We start from the raw sequence: 27645 nt of genomic DNA, 5'->3' as shown, positions 1-27645 counted from the left end.
CATCTCTCCCTACTATACCTGCTATCCCACAGCCCAGTCCCTTCCCAGAGGCTATTATCCCCCCACTGCTACTATAGGCACCATCTCTCCCTACTATACCTGCTATCCCACAGCCCCAGTCCCTTCCCAGAGGCTATTATCCCCCCACTGCTACTATAGGCACCATCTCTCCCTACTATACCTGCTATCCCACAGCCCCAGTCCCTTCCCAGAGGCTATTATCCCCCCACTGCTACTATAGGCACCATCTCTCCCTACTATACCTGCTATCCCACAGCCCCAGTCCCTTCCCAGAGGCTATTATCCCCCACTGCTACTATAGGCACCATCTCTCCCTACTATACCTGCTATCCCACAGCCCCAGTCCCTTCCCAGAGGCTATTATCCCCCCACTGCTACTATAGGCACCATCTCTCCCTACTATACCTGCTATCCCACAGCCCCAGTCCCTTCCCAGAGGCTATTATCCCCCCACTGCTACTATAGGCACCATCTCTCCCTACTATACCTGCTATCCCACAGCCCAAGTCCCTTCCCAGAGGCTATTATCCCACTGCTACTATAGGCACCATCTCTCCCTACTATCCCTGCTATCCCACAGCCCAAGTCCCTTCCCAGAGGCTATTATCCCACTGCTACTATAGGCACCATCTCTCCCTACTATCCCTGCTATCCCACAGCCCCAGTCCCTTCCCAGAGGCTATTATCCCCCCACTGCTACTATAGGCACCATCTCTCCCTACTATACCTGCTATCCCACAGCCCCAGTCCCTTCCCAGAGGCTATTATCCCCCCACTGCTACTATAGGCACCATCTCTCCCTACTATACCTGCTATCCCACAGCCCCAGTCCCTTCCCAGAGGCTATTATCCCCCCACTGCTACTATAGGCACCATCTCTCTCTACTATACCTGCTATCCCACAGCCCCAGTCCCTTCCCAGAGGCTATTATCCCACTGCTACTATAGGCACCATCTCTCCCTACTATACCTGCTATCCCACAGCCCCAGTCCCTTCCCAGAGGCTATTTAATTGCTACTACAGACAAGAAAATGTTCTAGAAAAGATTTTAATGTAAGGTTCAGAAGTTTCTTGTTGGATATGAGACAGGTTGGAATAATATTCAGTTCTAGTCGTACCATTCAAGACTAATCCAAGCCTTTGCCATGCTGACCCAAGGGGTGGGATATAACAGGGATATACACAAAAGAGGCAGAGTTGGAGGTGAAGATGTGGAATCAATGGAGAGGCAGAAATGTAATGAAAGTGCTTCCATGGAGATATTGGAATAATTACAGAGGGGGGATAGTAGGTAACAATACAACTGTAGCTTCACAGAGCACTAGTTGTTTGGCTGCTGCTGAAAAAGTTAAATAATAATTACAAAATAATAATGAAGACCAACTGCAAATTTGCTTGGAATAGAACAATGTATAACATACTAAAAGTTAAATCAAAGGCGACCCACCCCGTTAATGTCGGACTGGGCCACCGGGCCACCGGGAAAAAACCCGGTGGGCCTCAGCCCTAGTGGGCCCTTATGGCCCAGACTAGACCCCTGCCGGCGGGGGCCCGACTGGGGGGGTTAGGGAGGTTCAGCGGGGGATCAGGGGGTGCAGTGGGGGCCCCTAGGGGGTGCGGGGGACACGGCCAGCGGGGGGGCCTGGAGGGCCTCTGGGGCGGCAGTCCTGGTGCGCTCTGCACCCTCCCAGTCTGACCCTGATGGTGCCGATTGCAGAGCACAACACAATACACACACAGGTCAGGACCCCCCACTAGTGATGAACACAATTTTTCGCCCGGCACGAATTTGCTTCTTCCTTTAACCGACCTTCATGACACACAAAGAAGGGGGGTGTCCCCATCCAGTCTCTTCTACTTTTGCCCATCGTGCAGGGGCACCTAGAGACAGGCGAGACTCCATACAAGGAGCTGTTGCAATAGCAACTCCGGGTGTGTGTGTGGGGGGTTATTATTATTAGGGGCAATAAACATCACTTGGTGCCTGTTATGCACTTTGCCTCTGTGTGATAAATAAGCCCTAATGTCTCCTCCTCCTGAATATATTTATATATTAATAAAAGGGCACATCAATCTTGATATCGCAATAGAGTAATCAACACTTGAGCCTAGAGAGCAGAATTTAACCTAAGACCACCTCTTATGCCCCCCTACCCCCCCCCATTCCAACACTGAGATCTGCATAGTAATCTCCAATGTTACGCCAGTTTTGCCAGCCCCCCTGCCAGGGAAACTGAGGCTGCAGCTCACTGGCTGGGATGGAACATCTCCCTCTTTGCATTGATTTTTCCTCTCTTCCCTGACTTACTTCATGAAAAGCGCAGGAAGCCGGTGGTCTCTATAGAGAAGCCTTTCCGAGACCCCCTGTCTTTAGCATGCAACAGCCTTTGCCTCATTTCAAGAGAGCTGATTTGGATTATAAATTCCTTTGTAAATGTGTATGGTGATATTTGCTCCGGTAAGTTTTTATTTTTTTATGTCCTACTGCTTTCTCTGTTTGGTCCTGGCAAGGGAGTCTGGCAATGATTTACACACTTATCTACCATCATATTCATATATATATATTATTATTAACATTTATTTATAAAGCACCAACATACCCCGCAGCGCTGTACAATAAGTGGGTTACATACATTGGACATACAGAGTAACATATAAAGCAATCAGTAACCGATACAGGAGGGGAAGGGAGCCCTGCCCAAAAGAGCTTACACTCTACAAGGAGTAACATATAAAGCAATCAATAACCGATACAAGAGGTGAAGGGAGCCCTGCCCAAAAGAGCTTACACTCTACAAGGAGTAACATATAAAGCAATCAGTAACCGATACAAGAGGTGAAGGGAGCCCTGCCCAAAAGAGCTTACACTCTACAAGGAGAAGGGGTTGAGGCACAAGGTATATATATATATAAATATATTTGTTTCTTCTGTATCTATATAATACATACTGTATATAGATTTGTAATAATCATCCTGAATACTTTTCATTATCTGATTCTTTGCTCTGGGTACTTTAATTGGTTTTTGGAACTAAGAATCACAGTTTCTTCATTAGAAAGTTCAATATCCCAGCCTATTTTTTAATTTCAAATATAAAATACATATAAATGTATACAGTATATATAAGTGAGGCTTTCAATGGGTGGATCTGAGGAATAAACAGCACCGAGATATTCATTTATTTATTAGGCATAAAGTAGTGCATTAATAATAAAGTGACTGAATCACCGTCAGTTGCAAATGTATTGTGGTCATCTCTGAGCCGGCATTGCCCATCAGCGGCTGAACTTTTCAGTCAGTATGGCATTAGAGTGCATTTAGTCAGCTCCCTGGGATCTTTTCAGGTTACTTTGTCTTTTATTTTCAATCAGATGCCTCCTTCCAGCAGCCCCCTTCATTAATTTCATCGCAGTAACCATGGTTATCCCCATCATTTAATGGGCGAGGAGATGGCCCATGGTCCAGTGATCTTTCCTATAGAGCAAATGTTAGAGATTGTTATTTTGCCTTCGTGCACATTGCAGTAAATTGTATCCGACCCACCAAACATCTGCCTTCGATTGCACTCGCTTTAAGCTTGACCAGATCCGGAGGAATGAGGGGCTTATTGAACGGCATTAGTTTATGGGTATGGGAATTTAATGACCCTAGAGGAAAGGAGCTTTTTTACACTTTAATCAATGTAATGACAGGGCATGAAAATGGTCATTTACTTGGGTTTGACTTGAGAGAATAGGTACAACGGCACGGGGGCATTTGCCAATAGCAGCCAATCAGTAATTAGTTCTAAACAGATGACTACAAGTTGGAATGTTGCTGCAGCCGCCACTGTATACTGACTGTGTATTGGTTAATTATCTGTGGAATCTATTATTTGTCATAAATATTCTCGGCAGGGGCTTCATTTATAGCCTGGGACCCCCACCTACCTCTTATGTGCAGAGTCTGCTCCCTGATAATAAATAGGCATCAGAGACAATAGAAAGAAAGGGCTGACTTGTAGGTCACGGTGCTCCAGAACTGACAGTTAGGACAGAGCTCATCGCATTCTGTGTTGAATTGAGAATCGGACTGGACAGGCGGGACACCGGGAAAAAACCTGGTGGACCTGCTACCTGTTTCAAACCCTGGGTGCTTCTCTCTGACCTTAAACAACCCCCCCCCCCCCATACCGATCATGAGAAGGGAGAATACGTGCGGGTGGATCTCACAACTGAGGCATGGGGCCCCTGGGGGAGGGTGTGGGGGCAGTAACCCATAGCAACCAATAAGCTCTTTGCTTTTAAACAGGTGTCCAGTAATTTCTACCTGCTGGAAGGTTACTTACTACGGGTTTCTTCTTCTGGGCAAACTTAGTGTCTTTTATTATTTAACCCCCAATATTCTGATCTGCAGGGCAAACCAGTTACAGAGGTGCCACGGCTGCACTGTATAGCTGAGTGCAAAACAAGAGACTGACGGCTGCAGCTGCACTGTGCGTTCCATTCTGCCGGGGCAAAGCAGTTGTACCATAGAGTTGCACAGACACAGCTGCCCTCTATATTCCCCTCTGTGGGGCAAACTAGCTCTGGGGCTCCCAGCTACAGCTGCACTGTGCATTCCATTCTGCGGGGCAAAGCAATTGTACCATAGAGTTGCACAGACACAGCTGCCCTCTATATTCCCCTCTGTGGGGCAAACTAGCTCTGAGATTCCCAGCTACAGCTGCACTGTGCATTCCAGGGCAAAGCAGTTACAGAGGGTGCAGCTGCATAGTACATTCCATGCGCGTGGGCAAACAGTCATAGAGATGCACAGACACAGCTGCACTGTATATTTGTCTGTGGGGCAAAACAATCATAGACACCGACAGCTGCAGCCCTCTATTCATTCCATTGGGCAGTGTAAGGCCTCAGTATCCGAAGATGGGAAGGTGCTTATTATAAAAATTGAAATAAACATTGCTAAATTGTGTTAGTATAATGAGCTGGAATTTATTATATAGTGAACAATGTACTATCTGTTGTAAAATATAGGGGATGTTATAAGTCACAGAGGAGTTCCTTATAATATATAGTGAATAAAGTGCCCCCTATTGTAAAATATAGGGATATTATAAGCCCCCGAGGAGTTCCTTATAATATATAGTGAATAAAGTGCCCCCTATTGTAACATATAGGGATATTATAAGTCCCCGAGGGGTTCCTTATAATATATAGTGAATAAAGTGCCCCCTATTGTAACATATATGGATATTATAAGCCCCCGAGGAGTTCCTTATAATGTATAGTGAATAAAGTGCCCTCTATTGTAACATATAGGGATATTATAAGTTACTGAGGAGTTCCTTATAATATATAGTGAATAAAGTACCCCCTATTGTAACATATAGGGATATTATAAGCCCCCGAGGAGTTCCTTATAATATATAGTGAATAAAGTACCCCTATTGTAACATATAGGGATATTATAAGTCCCCGAGGAGTTCCTTATAATATATAGTGAATAAAGTACCCCCTATTGTAACATATAGGGATATTATAAGTCCCCGAGGAGTTCCTTATAATATATAGTGAATAAAGTGCCCCCTATTGTAACATATAGGGATATTATAAGTTACTGAGGAGTTCCTTATAATAAATAGTGAATAAAGTACCCCCTATTGTAACATATAGGGATATTATAAGTCCCCGAGGAGTTCCTTATAATATATAGTGAATAAAGTGCCCCCTATTGTAACATATAGGGATAATATAAGTCCCCGAGGGGTTCCTTATAATATATAGTGAATAAAGTGCCCCCTATTGTAACATATATGGATATTATAAGCCCCCGAGGAGTTCCTTATAATGTATAGTGAATAAAGTGCCCTCTATTGTAACATATAGGGATATTATAAGTTACTGAGGAGTTCCTTATAATATATAGTGAATAAAGTACCCCCTATTGTAACATATAGGGATATTATAAGCCCCCGAGGAGTTCCTTATAATATATAGTGAATAAAGTACCCCTATTGTAACATATAGGGATATTATAAGTCCCCGAGGAGTTCCTTATAATATATAGTGAATAAAGTACCCCCTATTGTAACATATAGGGATATTATAAGTCCCCGAGGAGTTCCTTATAATATATAGTGAATAAAGTGCCCCCTATTGTAACATATAGGGATATTATAAGTTACTGAGGAGTTCCTTATAATAAATAGTGAATAAAGTACCCCCTATTGTAACATATAGGGATATTATAAGTCCCCGAGGAGTTCCTTATAATATATAGTGAATAAAGTGCCCCCTATTGTAACATATAGGGATAATATAAGTCCCCGAGGAGTTCCTTATAATATATAGTGAATAAAGTACCCCCTATTGTAACATATAGGGATATAATAAGCCCCCGAGGAGTTCTTTATAATATATAGTGAATAAAGTACTCCCTATAGTAAAATATAGGGATATTATAAGTCACTGAGGAGTTCCTTATAATATATAGTGAATAAAGTGCCCCCTATTGTAAAATATAGGGATATTATAAGTCACTGAGGAGTTCCTTATAATATATAGGGAATAAAGTACCCCCTATTGTAACATATAGGGATATTATAAGTCACTGAGGAGTTCCTTATAATATATAGTGAATAAAGTGCCCCCTATTGTAACATATAGGGATATAATAAGCCCCCGAGGAGTTCTTTATAATATATAGTGAATAAAGTACCCCCTATTGTAAAATATAGGGATATTATAAGTCACTGAGGAGTTCCTTATAATATATAGGGAATAAAGTCCCCCTATTGTAACATATGGGGATATTATAAGCCCCAAAGGAGTTCCTTATAATATATAGGGAATAAAGTACCCCCTATTGTAAAATATAGGGATATTATAAGCCCCAAAGGAGTTCCTTATAATATATAGTGAATAAAGTGCCCCCTATTGTAACATATAGGGATAATATAAGTCCCCGAGGAGTTCCTTATAATATATAGTGAATAAAGTAACCCCTATTGTAAAATATAGGGATATTATAAGTCACTGAGGAGTTCCTTATAATATATAGTGAATAAAGTGCCCCCTATTGTAACATATAGGGATATTATAAGCCCCCGAGGAGCTCATTATAATATATAGGGAATAAAGTACCCCCTATTGTAAAATATAGGGATATTATAAGTCACTGAGGAGTTCCTTATAATATATAGTGAATAAAGTGCCCCCTATTGTAACATATAGGGATATTATAAGCCCCCGAGGAGCTCATTATAATATATAGGGAATAAAGTACCCCCTATTGTAAAATATAGGGATATTATAAGTCACTGAGGAGTTCTAAGACCATATAAAAGCACAAGGCCAAAGGCAGAGAGCTTTTATAAAGACCATTGAGTCATGTGACCGATTATAACCAGTGAAATCACTGAGCTCTGTTTATAAGGATATAATTTACAAGATATTCATTGCTCTTGTGTATTATATAAGTAATAACTCTGCCTAAGAAAAACAATGTGTTTGCTATCAGGAGGTCCCAGGTCCACAACTACGGCAGAACTCTTCATTGTGCTAGATACCAATCCCAGACTGACTGGCTCCATTAGGGCATCTTAGCTGGGTCTGAATGGGTGGGAACCTTTATATAAGGGTTTAGATGCCCAATATATTCCTGTGAAGTTGATCTAGTTTAATTCAACATTAGGACCTTTAGCTGCTGAGGTTAAATATATATGAATATTTGGTAGCGAGAGTGAATCTGCTTTATTATAGGTATGAGACCCATTATCCAGAATACTTGGGGCCTTGGGTTTTCTGGATAAGGGTTTTTGTACGTAATTTGGATCTCCATACCATAAGTCTATGAAGAAAAAATTTAAACATTAATTAAACCCAAAGGGATCATTTTGCCTCCAGTAAGGGGTAATTATATCTTAGTTGGGATCAAGTACAGGTACTGTTTTATTATTACAGAGAAAAGGGAATCATTTAACCATTAAAGGAACAGTAACACCAAAAAATGAAAGTGTATAAAAGTAACTAAAATATAATGTGCTGCTGCCCTGCACTGGTAAAAGTTGTGTATTTACTTCAGAAAGTCTACTATAATTTATATAAATAAGCTGCTATGTAGCCATGGAGGCAGCCATTCAAAGGAGAAAAGGCACAGGCACATAGCAGATAACAGAAAAAAACACTATTGTATTCTACGGAACTTATCTGTTATCTGCTATGTAACCTGTGCCTTTTCTCCTTTTTTCCAGCTTGAATGGCTGCCCCCGTGGCTACACAATAGCTTATTATATAAATTATAGTAGTGTTACTGTAGCAAACACACCAGTTTTACCAGTGCAGGGCAACAGTGCATTATATTTTTATTATTTTAAAGCTTTCTTTTTTTGGTGTTACTGTTCCTTTAAATAAACCCAATAGGGCTGTTCTGCCCCAATAAGGGGTAATTATATCTTAGTTGGGATCAAGTACAGGTACTGTTTTATTATTACAGAGAAAAGGGAATCATTTAACCATTAAATAAACCCAATAGGGATGTTCTGCCCCCAATAAGGGGTAATTATATCTTAGTTGGGATCAAGTACAGGTACTGTTTTATTATTACAGAGAAAAGGGAATCATTTAACCATTAAATAAACCCAATAGGGCTGTTCTGCCCCCAATAAGGGGTAATTATATCTTAGTTGGGATCAAGTACAGGTACTGTTTTATTATTACAGAGAAAAGGGAATCATTTAACCATTAAATAAACCCAATAGGGCTGTTCTGCCCCCAATAAGGGGTAATTATATCTTAGTTGGGATCAAGTACAGGTACTGTTTTATTATTACAGAGAAAAGGGAATCATTTAACCATTAAATAAACCCAATAGGGCTGTTCTGCCCCCAATAAGGGGTAATTATATCTTAGTTGGGATCAAGTACAGGTACTGTTTTATTATTACAGAGAAAAGGGAATCATTTAACCATTAAATAAACCCAATAGGGCTGTTCTGCCCCCAATAAGGGGTAATTATATCTTAGTTGGGATCAAGTACAGGTACTGTTTTATTATTACAGAGAAAAGGGAATCATTTAACCATTAAATAAACCCAATAGGGCTGTTCTGCCCCCAATAAGGGGTAATTATATCTTAGTTGGGATCAAGTACAGGTACTGTTTTATTATTACAGAGAAAAAGGAGACATTTTTTGTTTAAAATTATTTGTTTATAATGGATGATATGGGAGATGGCATTCCTGTAATATAGAACTTCCTGGATAATGGGTTTGCAGATAATGGATCCCATACCTGCACTGAGACGGTCTAATGGTCTTATATCCACCACCAAATCTCACCAAACTGACTTTCAGCCATGGCCTCATCCACCACCTTGGGACCCAAGAGGGGACCCACTACTCATCTCACAAACCTGTCTATTGTAGGCTCCTTAGGGGCAGTGACTTTAATGCTGTATTTGCTATAAACATGAGCCCCCCTGATGTTTAATCATTTCTTTCACAAATGTTTAATGGTTTTTTGTTATATTCTATAAGATATTAGTGTTTTTCCTCAACTTAACACACGTTCCCTGCTGCAAGCAACTAGACCATGCTGTATGTCAGTAGCGCGTCATAAATATCTGTCTGCTGTTGAAATCAGCCAATCAGAGCAGGGGAAATCTGTCTGCGAGTCACAGCATGATTCGGTTGGTTGCAGATAGAAAACAGAATGTTAGGTTGAGCAGCTCATAAATAAACAACTACAGAAACAACCATTATTAACCATAATAAATGCCCATTAATTAATTGTTTTTAAGATATATTAATTAAACAGATATATTAATTTAAATGAGGAGTAAATCTGAGTTATATTGAGTGTGGAGAGCTGATTATAAAAGTACTTGGATCCAATGGTGACTTTCAGCAGGGTCGGTCTGGGTCGCTCTCATTGGACCATCAATCACCACTTTCATTTAATGATGTCATCTAAGTGCCACAGAACTTTTTAATTGGGAAATATCACTTGTTGGCGTTGGTTGCCCAGCTGATTAAAAAAGGGGGTTTCCGTGCCAACTGGAAGGCAAATATCTTGGCATATTCCATGGAAATTGTTTTTTCATCCATTGTTCAAGTTGAAATATCACTTTGTTGCTTGTGGAACTCCTTATCACTGTTACTCGCAGCCAATACCTTGTTTTATCTGCAAAAGACCAAAGCCAATCCCTGCAACATATCTAAATATTATGAAAAAAAACAAATCTCTCTTTAAAATAGAAAGTCTTCCATGCTTGAATTTTCCTTCTTAGCTCTTTAATTTAAAGGAGTAGGAATGGGAGTCTCTCTATATCAAAGAATTGACTTTGGGCGGGGTGAATCTACAATGTTGTACTCTATGGGGCTTTATATTAACTCTTACAATGTTTGCTACGGGTCTAGTTACCCATAGCAACCAATCAGCAGATGATGATGATAGATAGATAGATGATAGATAGATAGATGATAGATAGATAGATGATAGATAGATAGATAGATAGATAGATAGATGATAGATAGATAGATAGATAGATGATAGATAGATAGATAGAGAGAGAGAGAGAGAGAGAGAGAGAGAGGAAAAAGTAGATATCAGTTGGCTACATACATACATTTGTACTTATCCATTGACAGCTGAGTTTCTACTTTGATTTATAATAAGATTTTGCCATGTAAGATCTATCAAATTTGCAAGATGGAAGGATTTATGGGCCCAAGTGCACAATGGACTGTAGGGCCCATCAGTGGTGAAAGTACAGGTATAGGACCCATTATCCGGAAACCCATTATCCAGAAAGTTCCGAATTACGGAAAGACCATCTCCCATAGACTCCATTTTAAACAAATTATTCTAATTTTTCGAAATGATTCCTTTTTCTCCGTAATAATAAAACAGAACCTTGTAATTAATGCAAACTAAGATATAATGAATCCTTAATGGATGGAAACCAATCCTGTTGGGTTTAATTAATGTTTAACTGATTTTTTATTAAACTTAAAGCATGGAGGCCCAAACTATGGAAAGACCCCTTATCCAGAAGACCCCAGGTCCCGAGCATTCTGGATAACAGATCCCCTACCTGTATATACATGGCCTATGTGCACCGGCATCTGCGGCAAACTGTCTGGCCATAGTTTTTTCCATCAACGCCAATAAACAGCTATTTTGTAGGCAGGTAAATCACTCAGTATTATTACAAATCCCAATCAATTTACACACATTAAAATCTAAAGCAAATACAGCCAGAGTCAGCATAGTGATGAGATAATCTGCTCCCTTTTGTTGCCGCATTTTTCCATGGCGATAATCTTCGTAATAAAATTTTGCAGCAGTCTCGCAAAAATAGAAGCCAATTACAGTATTCAAGAATTTGCTGATTGGTCGGTATGGGCAACATCACCGGTGATATTTGTCTTCAGTTTTGATAAATAAGCCCCTTCGTGTAGCCTTCATTTATCTTGGATAATTCCGCAAAAAAAAAACCCACCTGGAAATGATTCATTGCTTTATTATGATGCACGCTTCAGCATCTAATTTATATAGCAGCCATTCATTTAGCCGATAGCTGAACTAACAAACTCCCACCAAGCACATTACTCTGCCAACTATTAAAGGGAAATGGCCTCAGAAACAGTTGTGCTTTAGAAAATTCTATTTTTTCTAGAAATTCTTATGTAACCACAGACTAAGTGTCATGTGATAGGGACTCTTTAATGGCCGTCGTTAATGGATGGTAGAGCTGCAATAGCTGATCTTCAGGAATGATACCCCATCATAGGCCAGATCTAAAGATGTCACATGATGTTACATGCCTTCCTGGGGTATCATTAGAGCTTGTGTTGCCCTTAACTTTCAGTCCCTGATTTATTTCTTAGGTTGGCCGCACATGTAGAGATTTAGTTTGGCAGTTTGGCTTGCTCCAGCCATTATCCCCACCCAAGATGATAGACTAATAATCGGTCCTGACCAATGTTCCGCAGTAACATTGATCCTGTCAGGGAGCAAAGTTGATTTTATCATTGTTTATCATTAAATCAGTTTAAAAGCCCACTTATGTTAGTAAATACAAGCATGAAGCTCATTAAAGTCCTTCCTACCTTGGCCAATAGGTTTTATTGCGCAGTTATCTGCCATAAAGAGAGTAATGCCTACTGTATCCCCCCCATAATGCGTTTCGTATGAAAAGCAGCCAGCGGGAGTGATGTGTATTGTATTACTTCCATGGTTATATTTATACAGTGCCGTCTATCAGAAGATATGGTTTATCAAAAAACATCAATAGTCCATTAACGCTATGTGTCAGGTTATGGATCGCTCTTTAAGTGTCTGCGATGGATAATGTACTTTTAATGAGTTACATAATCCCAGACATTTGGGAAAGCTCTGTGCTGGGAAGGCTGAGAATGGTGCTAGATAGCAACACATTATACCCATCTGGGTGCAGCATTATCAGTAAACACCAACATGAACCCTAACGCCAGGCTAGTTACCTTGACCTTATGTCTCAGCCGCCCTCCCTTTTAGAATGTAAGCTCTTGCGAGCAGGGCCCTCCCCCTAGTGTCTCCAATCCTCATCCAATGTAACTGTAACCCATTTTTGTGAATTGTTTATATGTACATGTTAACTGTTCTGTCTTTTGTCTTTTGTACCCCCCTATTCTGTAAATCGCTGCATAAACTGCTGGCGCTATATAAACAATAATAATAATAAATAATAATACTGGGTCATATCCATACACAGGCAGGCAGGACAGAAAACCAACAGAAATGTGTTTCTAACTACGGCAAGACCTCCTAAAGCAAAGATTAATGGTTAAGGGCTCTCACTGAAACAGCAAATCCATTGTCGGATTGTTGTGGGTTTGATTTTCTTACAGTAGCCTTGGAGACATGGATCACTTGAAAACCCTTGGAAGGTATAAACATATATATATAATAGTGGACCACAGCACTCCCATTGTTTCCATCATTGTTCAATATCTATCTATGTAACAATTCATAGAAAATAGCTTCTATTGAGGACAGTGTACACTAACACATATAAAAAGTGAATTTTATTGACAAGTAAAAAAAGAGGTGAAAGAATAAATCTCTTTCAACTTGCAACGGGGATTCAACATCGCCCCACCTCAACACAAAAATGTCATCAATATATCTCCACAATGTCTGCTGACATCCACATCACAATAAATGTGTAGGTCTTTAAGCTTAGTCATGAAGGTACTAGTGCACAATGGGGACCCACTGGCTCCCATGGCAATACCACCCAGCTGGAAATAATACTGAATAATAATATATCCATAGCTTGCAGTAAAAAGGTAATTCAGAATAATGATTCCATTCTTTTCATTCATTGACCTGCTTGTATAACATGTAAATATGGTATTGATGTATACAAACTGGCTAAAGGGTTAAGGGATCTCACTGAAACAACAAATCCATTGTCAGATTTGATTTTCGTAATGTGCCAATACATAGTCGTCTTGGGGCAAAGGTCACTTGCAATAGGAGAGACAGTTTTCTTCTGATATAATGGCACCACCACCAGTCAGGAGAAAGCATTTGTGCTTAAAAAACACAGAAAACCCTATAATGTCTACTCTAAGATGTCTAGTAAATGGTGGGGGGCATGGAAATGAAATTCTAGCCAATTTTCAGATAAATCCTATCCATATAAAACCTATAATATTCATATAAATAATATATCATAAACCCGTAATAGATAGAAAAGATATCTAAACATATTTAAGTTATTCTTGTTATCCTTATTGATATAGAAGGTTCTAAATGGAATGCATTGGATAATTTGCTACTAGAGTCCTCTTTGGTCATCTTGAGCCACATTACCAAGGACTGGTGTTTAGGTTCAACTCTTGTTTCTCCTGGGTTTCCATAGAGAGCAGTTAGCCTTATTGTTTGGCATCTCCAGGGCCTTCTGCCCATGGCGGTATCTTCTATGGTATCTCCTCTAGCATTGAGTTCTAGTGCATAGGACCAGTGATCCTGATATAAATTGTTGCCAAAGAAGTGAAAAAAATGTAGAACGATTAACTAGCTGCCCCAAGTGTATTGCTATTGAAGCTAGAATTTTTCTCTCTAGGTCCTATTTTGTTCATAGTCCTGTCTGGCATGTGCCTTACTATCTGGTTGGTTGGGGCAATAACCCTAGATATCAGATATGATGATGAGCACTTGTGAATTCACCCTCCGGCGCCAGTGAACCCTATCAATTGGATTATAACATTAATGCCAAATTGGAAAGACACCAAGCAAAAAACATAAATAAAATGGTATCCATTGCCCCAAAATGAGGCAGCACCACTGGGCACCATGTACAACTGATATCATCAACACTGTGTCCTTGCAAAATGGACCCGCCATTGAATGGTGTCACTCTGCTTCCCTTAAAGGGCTATGAACAAGAACCCAGCGTCAGACCAGGTCTGCCACCTCAGGGGTCCCCACACCCCCTCAGGGGCCCTCCTCCCCCACCCCAGTCATGAGCTCCTTTCCAGTTGTGAGCTTCCTACTATTGATGTGTGGGTTTGGATTTTCTCGACCCCCACCCAACCCTAACCCACCCCCAACTCGAACCCTACCCGACCCCACTTCCTTCCTATATTTATGGACCCACGCCTGACCCGCCCCACAATGACATCACAAAATGGCCCCAGCCATTGAATGATGTTACTCTGCTTCCCTTAAAGGGAGATGAACAAGAACCCAGCGCCGGACTTGGGTGTCAGAGGTCAACCAGGTTTGCCACCTCAGGGGTCCCCACACCCACCCCAGTCATGGGCTCCATTCCAGTTGTGAGCTCCCTACTAGTGATGTGTGGGTTGGGATTTTCTCTACCCCCACCCAACCCTAACCCGCCCCCAACTGGAACCCTACCCAACCCCGCTTCCTTCCTCTATTTATAGACCCATGCTTGACCTGCCCCGCAATGATGTCACAAAAGGGGTGGGACTTAGAGAATCCGGAAGAGCTCTTCCACTCGCCCTCCCTGCAGTGTAAGGTTGCGGGCGGGTTTGGGTTGAGCTCTTCCGCTCGCCCTCCCCGCCCGTAACCTGCAGGTGATGTGCCGAGGTCTGCCCGATCCCACCAGCCCACACATCACTACTTCTTACCCAATGTTTCAGACCTCCCCCCACATGTATCTTGTACTTCTTCCTTGCAGCCCCAATTGGGTGGTTTCAGGGGGAACACCCATAGTTTCCGGTGGGGAGCTGGTCCGGATCATTGGGACCCACCGGGTTTTTCCACAGTGTCCCACTGACCCAGTCTGACCCTACCAGTCCTACCTGACCCTATAAACTTCATTTATAAATTTGTCATTTTTCCCAACCCTTTAATGGCGGCATGGCTTTGTCTTTCACATCACATGCCGTCTATCCAAGCATCTCATTTTACATGATATTACCGATAAAGTCATTTTCCCCTTTAAATAGCTGGTGACAGGTATTAAATCAACCTAGGAATTAGGTTTTGGAAGTCTTTCTGCCCCAGTGAACTCGGTAAATTAACATTATTGACAGCCTAGTGAGTACCGCCTTTCATTTTTAGCTTACGGCATAGAAATTCAGCCTCTTCCAATCAGGAGTTAAAAAAAAAACCGAGGTGGTTTAATATAATTTAGGAAGTCGATATTTGCTCGCAATTTAATGCTTTGATGCATGTACTCCTCCAATTCAGCGCATTGAGTTAATACATTGTGCACTCAATAAGAAGTGAGCACTAATTGAAAAAAAAAATGTCACAAAAAGCCCACTATTCACCCAAATACGCGCCACAAGCTGGCAGCCATTGCTGGGAAGCGAACTCCGGCTAATGAAAGGAATTCTTCTTCGCGGATCCAGATTCCATTATTTTTGTTGTCACCAAATTAATAAGGAAAAATGATCTGTAGCAGAGCCGCTGTTGCTTTTTGTTCCAGTAATAGATATAAATAGTGGGATGTGGCGCATTGGGGAGTTATTGATTAATCCTATTATGTGTTTATTGCTGCTGCCGCCATTCACGCACTTATGGGAAATCACTAGGAAGGTATTTACTTGTATTAATGATGAACGTTTCCTGGAGGAAGCGGCTGCGTTCTGTTCATTTGTGCGGAGAAGCAGGGGGGGGCGGGTGTTAATTATTTGCCCTTATTTACATTTATGGGGGCTGTCAAGTTGCCCATCTTGCTTTGATGTATACTGTGTCTCAGTATTATCTCATGTCAGCTTTATGTGCCCCATTGTGGGCATGTCCTGCAGGTTGTAAAGGGTCCCCTTGTGTATGGGTGGCCTCGGCACCATGTATCCCACAATATAATGCCAGTACGCCCATCACTAGGATGGCTTTCCAGTGCACAAAGTAAAGGGCCACAGAGCCAACACAATTGTGTCTGGTGTTTGTTTGCCCTTTGGGTTGATGCCTACACGTCGAACCACTATGAGTTATGTGCCTGCCTTAAAGGAACAGTAACTCCAAAAAATGAAAGTGTATGTAACCCCTGTTTGGCTATAAAATAGTCAAACCCAGGCTAGTATAGGTGTTAGAGCATGGGGTATTTCCATGGGCCTTCGCTATATGGAAGAGACCTGCGGAGCTGGGGTGTAGTGAAACTACAACTCACAGTAGCTGTGTGCAGTGCAATTTAGCAAAGATGGACGCCAGAAGGTTCTTGCAGTTGAACTATAGCACAATTTATTGTCAAACACAATTGAATCAGCAGGGTTATACTCACAATGCAGATACTGATGTTAAATGATGTAGTACTCAGAGGACAACACAGCGGTTTATCCCACCTCTTTTGGGAATCTGGGCAGGGTAAATGCACCTGGTCAGCTGGGCACCCCTTTGGAACAGTCAGGATAGATACCTCAGTCCTCAGGTTGATAACCCCTAGCTTGAGAGTCCTACAGCTGACTGTGTAATAGGTTTGAGATTCTGCCTGTCTCCTATGTCTTAACCGTGGCCCTATGCTGAGGCAACATTGCCTGTATGGAAGGTACTTCCAACTACTTTCCTTGGTGGAGCCAAACTGCTCTTGGTTCCTTCCCTCTCTATCTCACTCTCCTAGAGAGTGCTCTTACAAGAGTAACTATGTAACTGGTCCTCGTTCATAGGGTCCCTGTCCCCAACTTCACCAGAGTGGATGATAACTCTGGGGCAATGAGGCTTTAATGGGACCTATTCTGATCCCAGGCTTAGTGACCTGTTCCTGAGAGACAGAGGCAGCCAAAGAGGAAGCCACACCCTCCTGCTAAACACTATATGAGTTTGCAAGAGGTGTGGTCAACCCAAATAACCAATAAGGCATAAGATATGGGTGAACTAGATACATGGGACTTTGCCCAGTAACAGGAGAAATAAGGAAGTGGTAGGGTTTAAAGCCATAGGGGCAGATTAACCCTATGGGTCCCTACATGTGTAAAGGCAATTACAGTACAATGCACTGTTGCCCTGCACTGGTACAGCTGGGGTGTTTGCCTCAGAAACCCTACTTTAGTTAATATAAACAAAGCATCTGTGTAGCCCCGGGGGCAGCCATTCCTGCACTGGTACAGCTGGGGTGTTTGCTACAGAAACCCTACTATAGTTTATATAAATACCCCGCTGTGTAGCCCCGGGGGCAGCCATTCCTGCACTGGTACAGCTGGGGTGTTTGCTACAGAAACCCTACTATAGTTTATATAAATACCCCGCTGTGTAGCCCCGGGGGCAGCTATTCCTGCACTGGTACAGCTGGGGTGTTTGCTACAGAAACCCTACTATAGTTTATATAAATACCCCGCTGTGTAGCCCCGGGGGCAGCCATTCCTGCACTGGTACAGCTGGGGTGTTTGCTACAGAAACCCTACTATAGTTTATATAAATACCCCGCTGTGTAGCCCCGGGGGCAGCCATTCCTGCACTGGTACAGCTGGGGTGTTTGCTACAGAAACCCTACTATAGTTTATATAAATACCCCGCTGTGTAGCCCCAGGAGCAGCCATTCCTGCACTGGTACAGCTGGGGTGTTTGCTACAGAAACCCTACTATAGTTTATATAAATACCCCGCTGTGTAGCCCCGGGGGCAGCCATTCCTGCACTGGTACAGCTGGGGTGTTTGCCTCAGAAACCCTACTTTAGTTAATATAAACAAAGCATCTGTGTAGCCACGGGAGGCAGCCATTCAAAGGAGAAAAGGCACAGGTTACTTAGCAGATAACAGATAAAACACCATTGTATTCTACAGAGCTTACCTGTTATCTGCTATATAACCTGTGCCTTTTCTCCTTTTTGCTACACAGCAGCTTCAGACGGTTGCAAACTATATGTAGCAATTACCAGCGATATTATATATATTATATAATATATATACATCAGTTATATGAAAATGGTTTATTTAGATGAAGCAGGGTTTTACATAGGAACTGTTTATGCAATATATTTTTATACAGACCTACATTGTTTGGGGGTATAGTTTCCCTTCAACAAGCTTTTAAGGACATTCGCACTGCAAATAAAAAATTTGCAATAATGCTTGCACATTAAATGCACCAGCCTTGCCCAGCTTTATAAATATAAACCTGGGCAGGGCACATATTTCGCTGTGCAAATAATTCTGCGCTGCGTGAATTTTATAAATGACCCCCACTGTGTTCCATTCAAGTCTGATGGACATTGTGCAAGTTCAGAATATGAGACATGAGGCATGGGGTGGGGCAGGGTCAGACTGGGGGGTGAAGGGCCCCCCAGGGGCCCACACAACCCCCAAGAGCCCCCCAGCAGCTCTCTTACCCCCTTTGCCCCGCCGGCCCAGTCCAACCCTGGGGTGGGGGGAGAAGAGCAGGGCATACTTAGCAGCCCAATGGTGGGACAAGATATTTCTTTGATGTGAATTTCTTTGGCTGCTAATGTCATTAAATAATAATAAAGGACAAAGAATGACTAATGGATATTATTTGGGAGTGTTAATATTAAATGTAATACTGGGCAAGGGGTATTTATTTAAATCTAGGGCCATGTGATGAGCCCCTACATTCTCATTGGCTGTCAGCACATCTGATGTATGCAGATAAAACTCAAATATTTACAGATTTTTTTATCAGTAGTCACCAAAGTATTTCATTATTGGATTTATTCACCATATTTCACTAAATTGCAGTATTGTTCCACTTATTTGCTCTTATTTAATAAGTACAGGGAATGCAGCTGAAACACAATTGCACAGAAAAGTAAATCCCCCCAAAGTTTATCGATTACATAAATAACTAAACAAGCCATCGAGCAGGCAAACAAGCTCCCCGGCAGAACCAATAATGAGAACAGGGGAAAGGCTGATATATTGAATAAATCCTATTGCTGCAGTTTATACCGAGGAGGATCCAATAACCAATAGTTGAACTTCATTAATAATTGAAAAACACCTGAAATAAAATATCTGCCAACAACGGCAACGGGACAAAGTTAAAGAATCCATCAGGTTAGATTAAACTAAGCAAGGTGTCAGGCCCCAGCAGCATTGAACCATGGGAGTCAGGCCTCTTTTCTTGTATTTATGGGCGTAATATCCTTTGGCTTCAGAACAAAGTGATTTGTGCATCATAGATTTAATGATAGTGAATAAAGCACAAACTGTATTGAGCAATGCAAATCCCTAACAGAACCGCAGGGCTGGGTAGTAGCACCAAAGCACTGAACATTCAGCCTAATATAATCTTGACATGGAATGACATTATTAAATTAAAAATATAAAGATACTGTGCTGCCATTGCTAAGTAAAACAGCATTGTGCAAAACTGATTTAACTTCCCAGTAGGCAAACACACATGGTTACTGCGTGGCTTATTTAATAACATGATATCAGTTAGAGCTGAAAAGTTCCAGTTCCAGGTCCAGCTTGGGACTCCTCCAGTTACATGGGAGTAGGAGAAACAATAGGTTAGCTGAAAGCAGTTCTAATGTGTAGCGCTGGCTCCTTCTGAAAGCTCAGATTCAGGCACACTTTACTGCTGCGCTGCAAGTTGGAGTGATATCCCCCCCTCACCCCCAGCAGCCGATCAGCAGAACAATGGGAAGGGAGCAAGATAGCAGCTCCCAGTAGGTATCAGAATAGCACTCAATAGTAAGAAATCCAAGTCCGGCTTGGGACTCCTCCAGTTACATGGGAGTAGGAGAAACAATAGGTTAGGCGAAAGCAGTTCTAATGTGTAGGGCTGTCTGAAACCTCAGACTCAAGCACACTTTACTGCTGCGCTGCAAGTTGGAGTGATATCCCCCCCCTCACCCCCAGCAGCCGATCAGCAGAACAATGGGAAGGGAGCAAGATAGCAGCTCCCAGTAGGTATCAGAATAGCACTCAATAGTAAGAAATCCAAGTCCGGCTTGGGACTCCTCCAGTTACATGGGAGTAGGAGAAACAATAGGTTAGGCGAAAGCAGTTCTAATGTGTAGCGCTGTCTGAAAGCTCAGACTCAGGCACACTTTACTGCTGCGCTGCAAGTTGGAGTGATATCCACCCCCCTCCCCCCCAGCAGCTGATCAGCAGAACAATGGGAAGGGAGCAAGATAGCAGCTCCCAGCAGGGTCGGACTGGGGGGTGCAGGGCCCACCGGGGCTCCCGCCCCAGGGGCCCTGCAGGTGCCCCAGCCGCGTCCCCTAACCCCCCCAAGGGCCCCCCTAACCCCCCCGAAGGGCCCCCGCCTGACGTCCTCCCCGAGCGCGTATAAATTGAACGCGTCGGGGAGGAACAGTCAGTAGCGGGGAGCGCCGGCAAAGGTCGGACTGGGCCGCTGGGGCCCACTAGGGCCGGGGCCCACCGGGATTTTTCCCGGTGTCCCGGCGGCCCAGTCCGACCCTGGCTCCCAGTAGGTATCAGAATAGCACTCAATAGTAAGAAATCCAAGTCCGGCTTAGGACTCCTCCAGTTACATGGGAGTAGGAGAAACAATAGGTTAGCTGAAAGCAGTTCTAATGTGTAGCGCTGGCTCCAACTAACAAAGATCTAACTATCTATCTAACTCTATCTAACTATTATCTAATATCTGATATCTGTAGAAATTTGTATAAATGATTGGAGGCTGCACCTGTCAGTCAGGGCTGAGTAGAGATCCTGTGCAATGAAGGAAGCCCCACCCCCTGGCACACCGCAGAGCAGAAAGAAGACTCTGCCTGGAAATGTATAAAATCCATAGTGAGCTTTAAAATCAAAATGACCTGTTCAACCTGGGGGCTTTATTGCCTCACAATTTACCTTATTTACCTTTTGTTGGATTCTGAGATACCTTATAATTTAGGAGACCTGGGCCTGTTTCTGTAAGGCTAAGGCTGCCTGCATTTCTCTGGCTCATTTGTCACCTCTGGAAACTTTATATCAGGCCCAGAGCTAAAAGTGAATATCTATAAGACTGGAATATTGAAAAAACCCAGTGATTCTTATCATAAAAGCCCGGGATATAAATACTATTCCAGAGAACATGAATTATTTACAGGACACGGCAGCAATGATAACTTCATACGTAATGAAAGGAGAAAGAGAAAAGGTGAATGATTAATATCAAATGGTTACTGCGCTGCCAACATACGGATGAATCCACTTCAAAGAGAAAACGATGGCTAAACACATGCAAATGTAGCCTTTAGAAAACAGCGACAGCGGCTTCTGTGGGGTCTCCGCTCCGGGGGGTCCCTTTGATTTACAGCCTGGGCTGTGCCATAAAAGGAAGAATAAAGGGGCGACATGCTGGATCCTTTCCACCAAGTCATTCTGGCGCCCTAATGGGTTGTATAAATAGCAAAGGTGCCCTGGAGAGTTACACTTGCTCCTGGGGGGTGGGTACTTGCATTCCACCAATCAAAAAGGAGGACAATTCAAGTTAATTAAACTCACTTTGAGCTTAATTTAAAAGGTGGAATTGCTTCTAAGGATATTTATATAAAGGGGAACTCCACCCAAACACAACTTGAGCTTTCTGAAAAGTAGACATAATTTCAAGCAACTTTGCAATATACATCAATTAAACAATATACAGCCTTTTCATAATGTTTAATGGAATAATCTGGTTTGGAACAGTTCCTTAAGCCCTGCCTCCTGTTCCCTAAGCCCCGCCCCTGTTCCCCTGCTGATCTGGCTGACTATTTTGTGACTCAAATAAATGTACAGTAAAAAACAGTAGTCGCCTGCCCTCAGCCTTCAGCCTGCCTCCTCCCAATCCCACAATTCCCTGCTGCACACATGATGTCAATAAGGAAAGGAACATCACACTGCAATGCATTGTGGGTTATGTAGTTCCTGCATGCTGTCTGTAAGCTGGGGAGAAGTTTTTACAATTTGTAACATCAGTGTTTTAGTCCCTCCTCCCCTGCCAGGATTTCAAATGATGCAGAGAGAGTAGAACTGTTTTGCAGCTGGATTTCAGCATATAAAAATGGTGTTTATTCCTACTTTCTGAAGGAATAGGTTACAGCTATAGGTATATTAGGGGTTTCTGTGGGGCTATTAGCTCGGAAGCGGGAACATTTATAGAGACATAGGGACGTGTCAACGTTTGACTAGACCTCTAACCCAATGAAAAGAATCAGCAGTCAGCTTTAATTGACTTCTTGAAGTCAGAATACTCAAAGAAAACAAATTGCTGATAGGGATGTAGCGAACCCGCGCAAAAATGTTCGCGAACCCGTTCATGGACTTTCGCCAAAACTCGCGAATATTCGCGAACTTTGCGAACCCCATAGACTTCAATGGGAAGGCGAACTTTAAAACCTAGAAAAGCCATTTCTGGCCAGAAAAATGATTTTAAAGTTGTTTAAAGGGTGCCACGACCTGGACAGTGGCATGCAGGAGGGGGATCAAGGGCAAAAACTTCTCAGAAAAATACTTGTAAAAAAAACGCCAAAAAAAAACCGCAAAAAAATAACGCAAAAAAAAAAAAAAACGCAAAAAAATAACGCCAAAAAAAAAAAACGCAAGCTATTCCTATGTATATGCATAGGCGATAAAACGCGGCGGAAAAACGCGGTGGGAAAACCAAGGCGAAAAAACGCAGCGCCAAAAAAAAACGCGGCGAACCCAAAGTGGCGAACATCGGCAAAAGTCCGCGAATTTTCGCGAACGCGAACACCCGATGTTCGCGCGAATTAGTTCGCCGGCGAACAGTTTGCTACATCTCTAATTGCTGATGTGATGGGTTAAGACTGATATATATATATAGAGAAATACAGAAACAAGTGTTCATACACATACAGTACATTCAAACTGAGAAAATCTCACACAAAGGCACCATAAGTCCATGAATCAAACCCTCTAGGAGTAAATCAAGCATTAAATGAACTAAAAAATATTTCAGACTATAGCAGAAATAGAACCCTATGGAATCTGTAGCAAGTGACACAATTAGTGCTCCAAATCCTACAAAAAAAGCCCAAGCAATATCCTGGGGGTTGTTCAACTTTGAATTAACTTTTACTATGACCCATAGAAATACTTGAGACAATTTACAACTGGTTTTCATTTTTTGTGTTTTTTTTTTAATTATTTAGCTTTTTTGTATAACAGCTCTCTGGTTCCTAGGGTCTTATTTCCATAGCAACCAGTGGTTTGAATAAGAGACTGAAATCTGAATAGGAAAGGGACCAAATAGAAAAAGAAGGAATAAAAAGTAACAATAATAATAAAATTGTAAGCTCAAAGCAGCAGTTTTTTTGGTTGCCGGGGTCAGTGACCCCTGTTTAAAAGCTGGAAAGGTGTAGAATAGGAAAGCAAATAATTCAAAACTATAAAAAAGTAAATAATGAAAACTATTTGCACAGTTGCTATGAGTAGGACATTCTATAACATGCTAAAAGTTAATTTAAACGTAAACCACAGAGAACCAAACAACTCCAGCCTAAGGGTTCAGTTAAGCATGAATGCATCTCTAAACAGGAAATTCAGGATTAAATATGTACAACATATACAAGTATGGGACCCGTTATCCAGAATGCTCAGGACCTGGGGTTTTCTGGATAAGGGGTCTTTCTGTAATTCCGATCTCCTGCCTTAACTCTGCTAAAAAAATTATTTAAACTGTAATTAAAACCAATAGGATTGTTCTGCCCCCAATAAGGGGTAATTATATCTTAGTTGGGATCAAGTACAGGTACTGTTTTATTATTACAGAGAAAAGGGAATCATTTAACCATGAAATAAACCCAATAGGGCTGTTCTGCCCCCAATAAGGGGTAATTATATCTTAGTTGGGATCAAGTACAGGTACTGTTTTATTATTACAGAGAAAAGGGAATCATTTAACCATTGAATAAATCCAGTAGGGCTGTTCTGCCCCAATGAGGGGTAATTATATCTTAGTTGGGATCAAGTCCAGGTACTGTTTTATTATTACAGAGAAAAGGGAATCATTTAACCATTAAATAAACCCAATAGGGCTGTTCTGCCCCAATAAGGGGTAATTATATCTTAGTTGGGATCAAGTCCAGGTACTGTTTTATTATTACAGAGAAAAGGGAATCATTTAACCATTAAATAAACCCAATAGGGCTGTTCTGCCCCCAATAAGGGGTAATTATATCTTAGTTGGGATCAAGTACAGGTACTGTTTTATTATTACAGAGAAAAGGGAATTGTTTAACCATTAAATAAACCCAATAGGGCTGTTCTGCCCCCAATAAGGGGTAATTATATCTTAGTTGGGATCAAGTACAGGTACTGTTTTATTATTACAGAGAAAAGGGAATCATTTAACCATTAAATAAACCCAATAGGGCTGTTCTGCCCCAATAAGGGGTAATTATATCTTAGTTGGGATCAAGTACAAGTACTGTTTTATTATTACAGAGAAAAGGGAATCATTTAACCATGAAATAAACCCAATAGGGCTGTTCTGCCCCAATAAGGGGTAATTATATCTTAGTTGGGATCAAGTACAAGTACTGTTTTATTATTACAGAGAAAAGGGAATCATTTAACCATGAAATAAACCCAATAGGGCTGTTCTGCCCCAATAAGGGGTAATTATATCTTAGTTGGGATCAAGTACAGGTACTGTTTTATTATTACAGAGAAAAGGGAATCATTTAACCATTAAATAAACCCAATAGGGCTGTTCTGCCCCAATAAGGGGTAATTATATCTTAGTTGGGATCAAATACAGGTACTGTTTTATTATTACAGAGAAAAGGGAATCATTTAACCATTAAATAAACCCAATAGGATTGTTCTGCCCCAATAAGGGGTAATTATATCTTAGTTGGGATCAAGTACAGGTACTGTTTTATTATTACAGAGAAACGGGAATCATTTAACCATCAAATAAACCCAATATTTTAATTATTATTTAATTATAAAGGAGTCTATGGGAGAGGGATTTTGGGAACTTTCTGGATAATGAGTTTCTGGATAAGGGGTCCTATACCTGTACTTTATACTTGCGTTTTGCTACTGAATGAGCTTATGAACCAGGGGCCAACTTTTTATTGGCTAAGGGGGCCCCTCACAAATGACTGTAATAAGCCTGCCATGCAGTCCTTTTGGGTAGAGAAGCCAGAAGGCTGTTGGCACAGAATGTCCTGTCTGTATTTAGAACATTGTGCCTATGATTTTATCAAACTTAATAACATACCTTGAGTTTCTTATGAAAAGGATGAGGAAATGTGCTGTAATTGGACGGAGTACTTAAGCCATTATGGTTAGAGGAAAGCAATGTACCATTGGGACAGAGGGGCAGGAAATACAATTAGGAAAGTGCCCAACTTGTTGATGGAATAGAGTAAGAGGAGTAGTTGGCATGGGGATCTGAGAGAAATCTGTGCCAGCGAGGGGCATCTGCAGACCAAGCAAATACTTGTTAATGGTGCTGCGCTGGGCAGGCAGGCGAAACAGCCAAGAAACTCAGAAATAAATTCCAACAAATAAGAATCCAAACAATAAAGAACTTCTCAGAGGGAAATGCTATGGTTGGGCTTTCAGTGTATTATAAGGGGTTTTGCCTTATGTGTTATTATTTGTGTCATTTGCTGTATATATTCATATATATATCAGTGTGATTAATGCAATGTAACATTCCCACAGCTTTTTGCAATCTTTGCATTTGCAACATGTGGCGGTTACTCTGGAGAACTGAGAGTCAGCGTGGACTGTCCGAACAAAACCCAGAGCGACCTGAGCATTGATATCGCCATCGCCTATCCCTTTAGGTAAGAAATGTTGACTTATATAAGGAAAAACACTCTCCTCCAAAATGCTCTTTGTACCCTGTGTGTTGGGTCAGGGGTTGGGTTGGTACAGGGCAGGTAGCAAGGGGTCCAGTTGCATCCTGGGTCGGCTGCTGCTCTGGGTAAAGGCCAGTGGCGATTCTTTAAGGTGCATGTTGGATTGTGCCCCTTTTTGGCACTTTGCTCCCTGCCCTTCACATAATAAATGACCCCTACACATATATATGGGAAACCCGATATCCAGAAAGCTCTGAATTACCATAGACTCCATTTTAATCAAATAATTTAGATTTTTAAAATTGATTTTCTTTTTCTCTGTAATAATAAAACAGTACCTGTAATTGATCCCAGCTAAGGTATAATTACCCCTTATTGGGGGCAGAACAGCCCTATTGGGTTTATTTAATGGTTAAATGATTCCCTTTTCTCTGTAATAATAAAACAGTACCTGTACTTGATCCCAACTAAGATATAATTACCCCTTATTGGGGCAGAACAGCCCTATTGGGTTTATTTAATGGTTAAATGATTCCCTTTTCTCTGTAATAATAAAACAGTACCTGTACTTGATCCCAACTAAGATATAATTACCCCTTATTGGGGGCAGAACAGCCCTATTGGGTTTATTTAATGGTTAAATGATTCCCTTTTCTCTGTAATAATAAAACAGTACCTGTACTTGATCCCAACTAAGATATAATTACCCCTTATTGGGGCAGAACAGCCCTATTGGGTTTATTTAATGGTTAAATGATTCCCTTTTCTCTGTAATAATAAAACAGTACCTGTACTTGATCCCAACTAAGATATAATTACCCCTTAGTGGGGGCAGAACAGCCCTATTGGGTTTAATTAGTGTTTTACTGATTTTTTAGCAGACTTAAGGTATGAAGATCCAAATTACGGAAAGACCCCTTATCCAGAATACCCTTGGTCCTGAGCATTCTGGATAATGGGTCCTATACCTGTAGTTGCACTTGGAAATATTGTAAATGAGCCCTAGAGTGAGTGAGTAGCAGCTGTAGAGGGGAAAAAAGACTCAAATGAGAGAAATATGAGAGCTATTTTTTAAAGTTTTCCGTCCAGATATGGCTAATATTAAATATTGTAACTGCTTGTTATAGACAATATGCAGGGAAATCACCTGTAGGACAGAGCGGGGGCTGTTGCTAAGGAAGATGGCAGCAGGCAGAGCAGATAATGATGTCCCCATAGACTTATTGCTATTGGTTACTCAGCAGGTACTGTACCCACATGTGCTATACTGTGTGCTCTGTGTGAACATGAACCCCTGAAAACATGTTACCCAGAATGCTCTGAAATAGGGCAGCGCAAATCCCCATCGTGTCCTATTTAAACACACAATTCTTTATTTTTGACAGATTTGCTTTTTCTGTTTAAAAAGAAAACTCCATGATAAGTAAGTTACAGTGAATATATTTTGG

The 27645-nt window shown here is 41.6% G+C and overlaps 1 protein-coding gene across 2 annotated transcripts in view; it reads left to right on the top strand.

Moving 5' to 3' along the window:
* The window catches only part of synpr (synaptoporin), a 115291-nt gene that overhangs the window by 52700 nt on the left and 34946 nt on the right, over positions 1–27645 (top strand). Inside the window, 2 exon segments of one of the 2 annotated variants that reach the window (NM_001079221.1) lie at positions 2391–2480; positions 26058–26182. In NM_001079221.1, the coding sequence (NP_001072689.1) occupies positions 2457–2480; positions 26058–26182 (149 nt within the window). In that variant the 5' untranslated portion in view covers positions 2391–2456. 2 annotated transcript variants of the gene reach the window in all.

The sequence above is a fragment of the Xenopus tropicalis genome, chromosome 4 (genome assembly GCF_000004195.4).
Source record: "Xenopus tropicalis strain Nigerian chromosome 4, UCB_Xtro_10.0, whole genome shotgun sequence".
Taxonomy (NCBI): Eukaryota; Metazoa; Chordata; class Amphibia; order Anura; family Pipidae; genus Xenopus; species Xenopus tropicalis.
The sequence above is the reverse complement of the archived record's forward strand: the minus strand, read 5'-3'. Positions and strand labels throughout refer to the sequence as shown.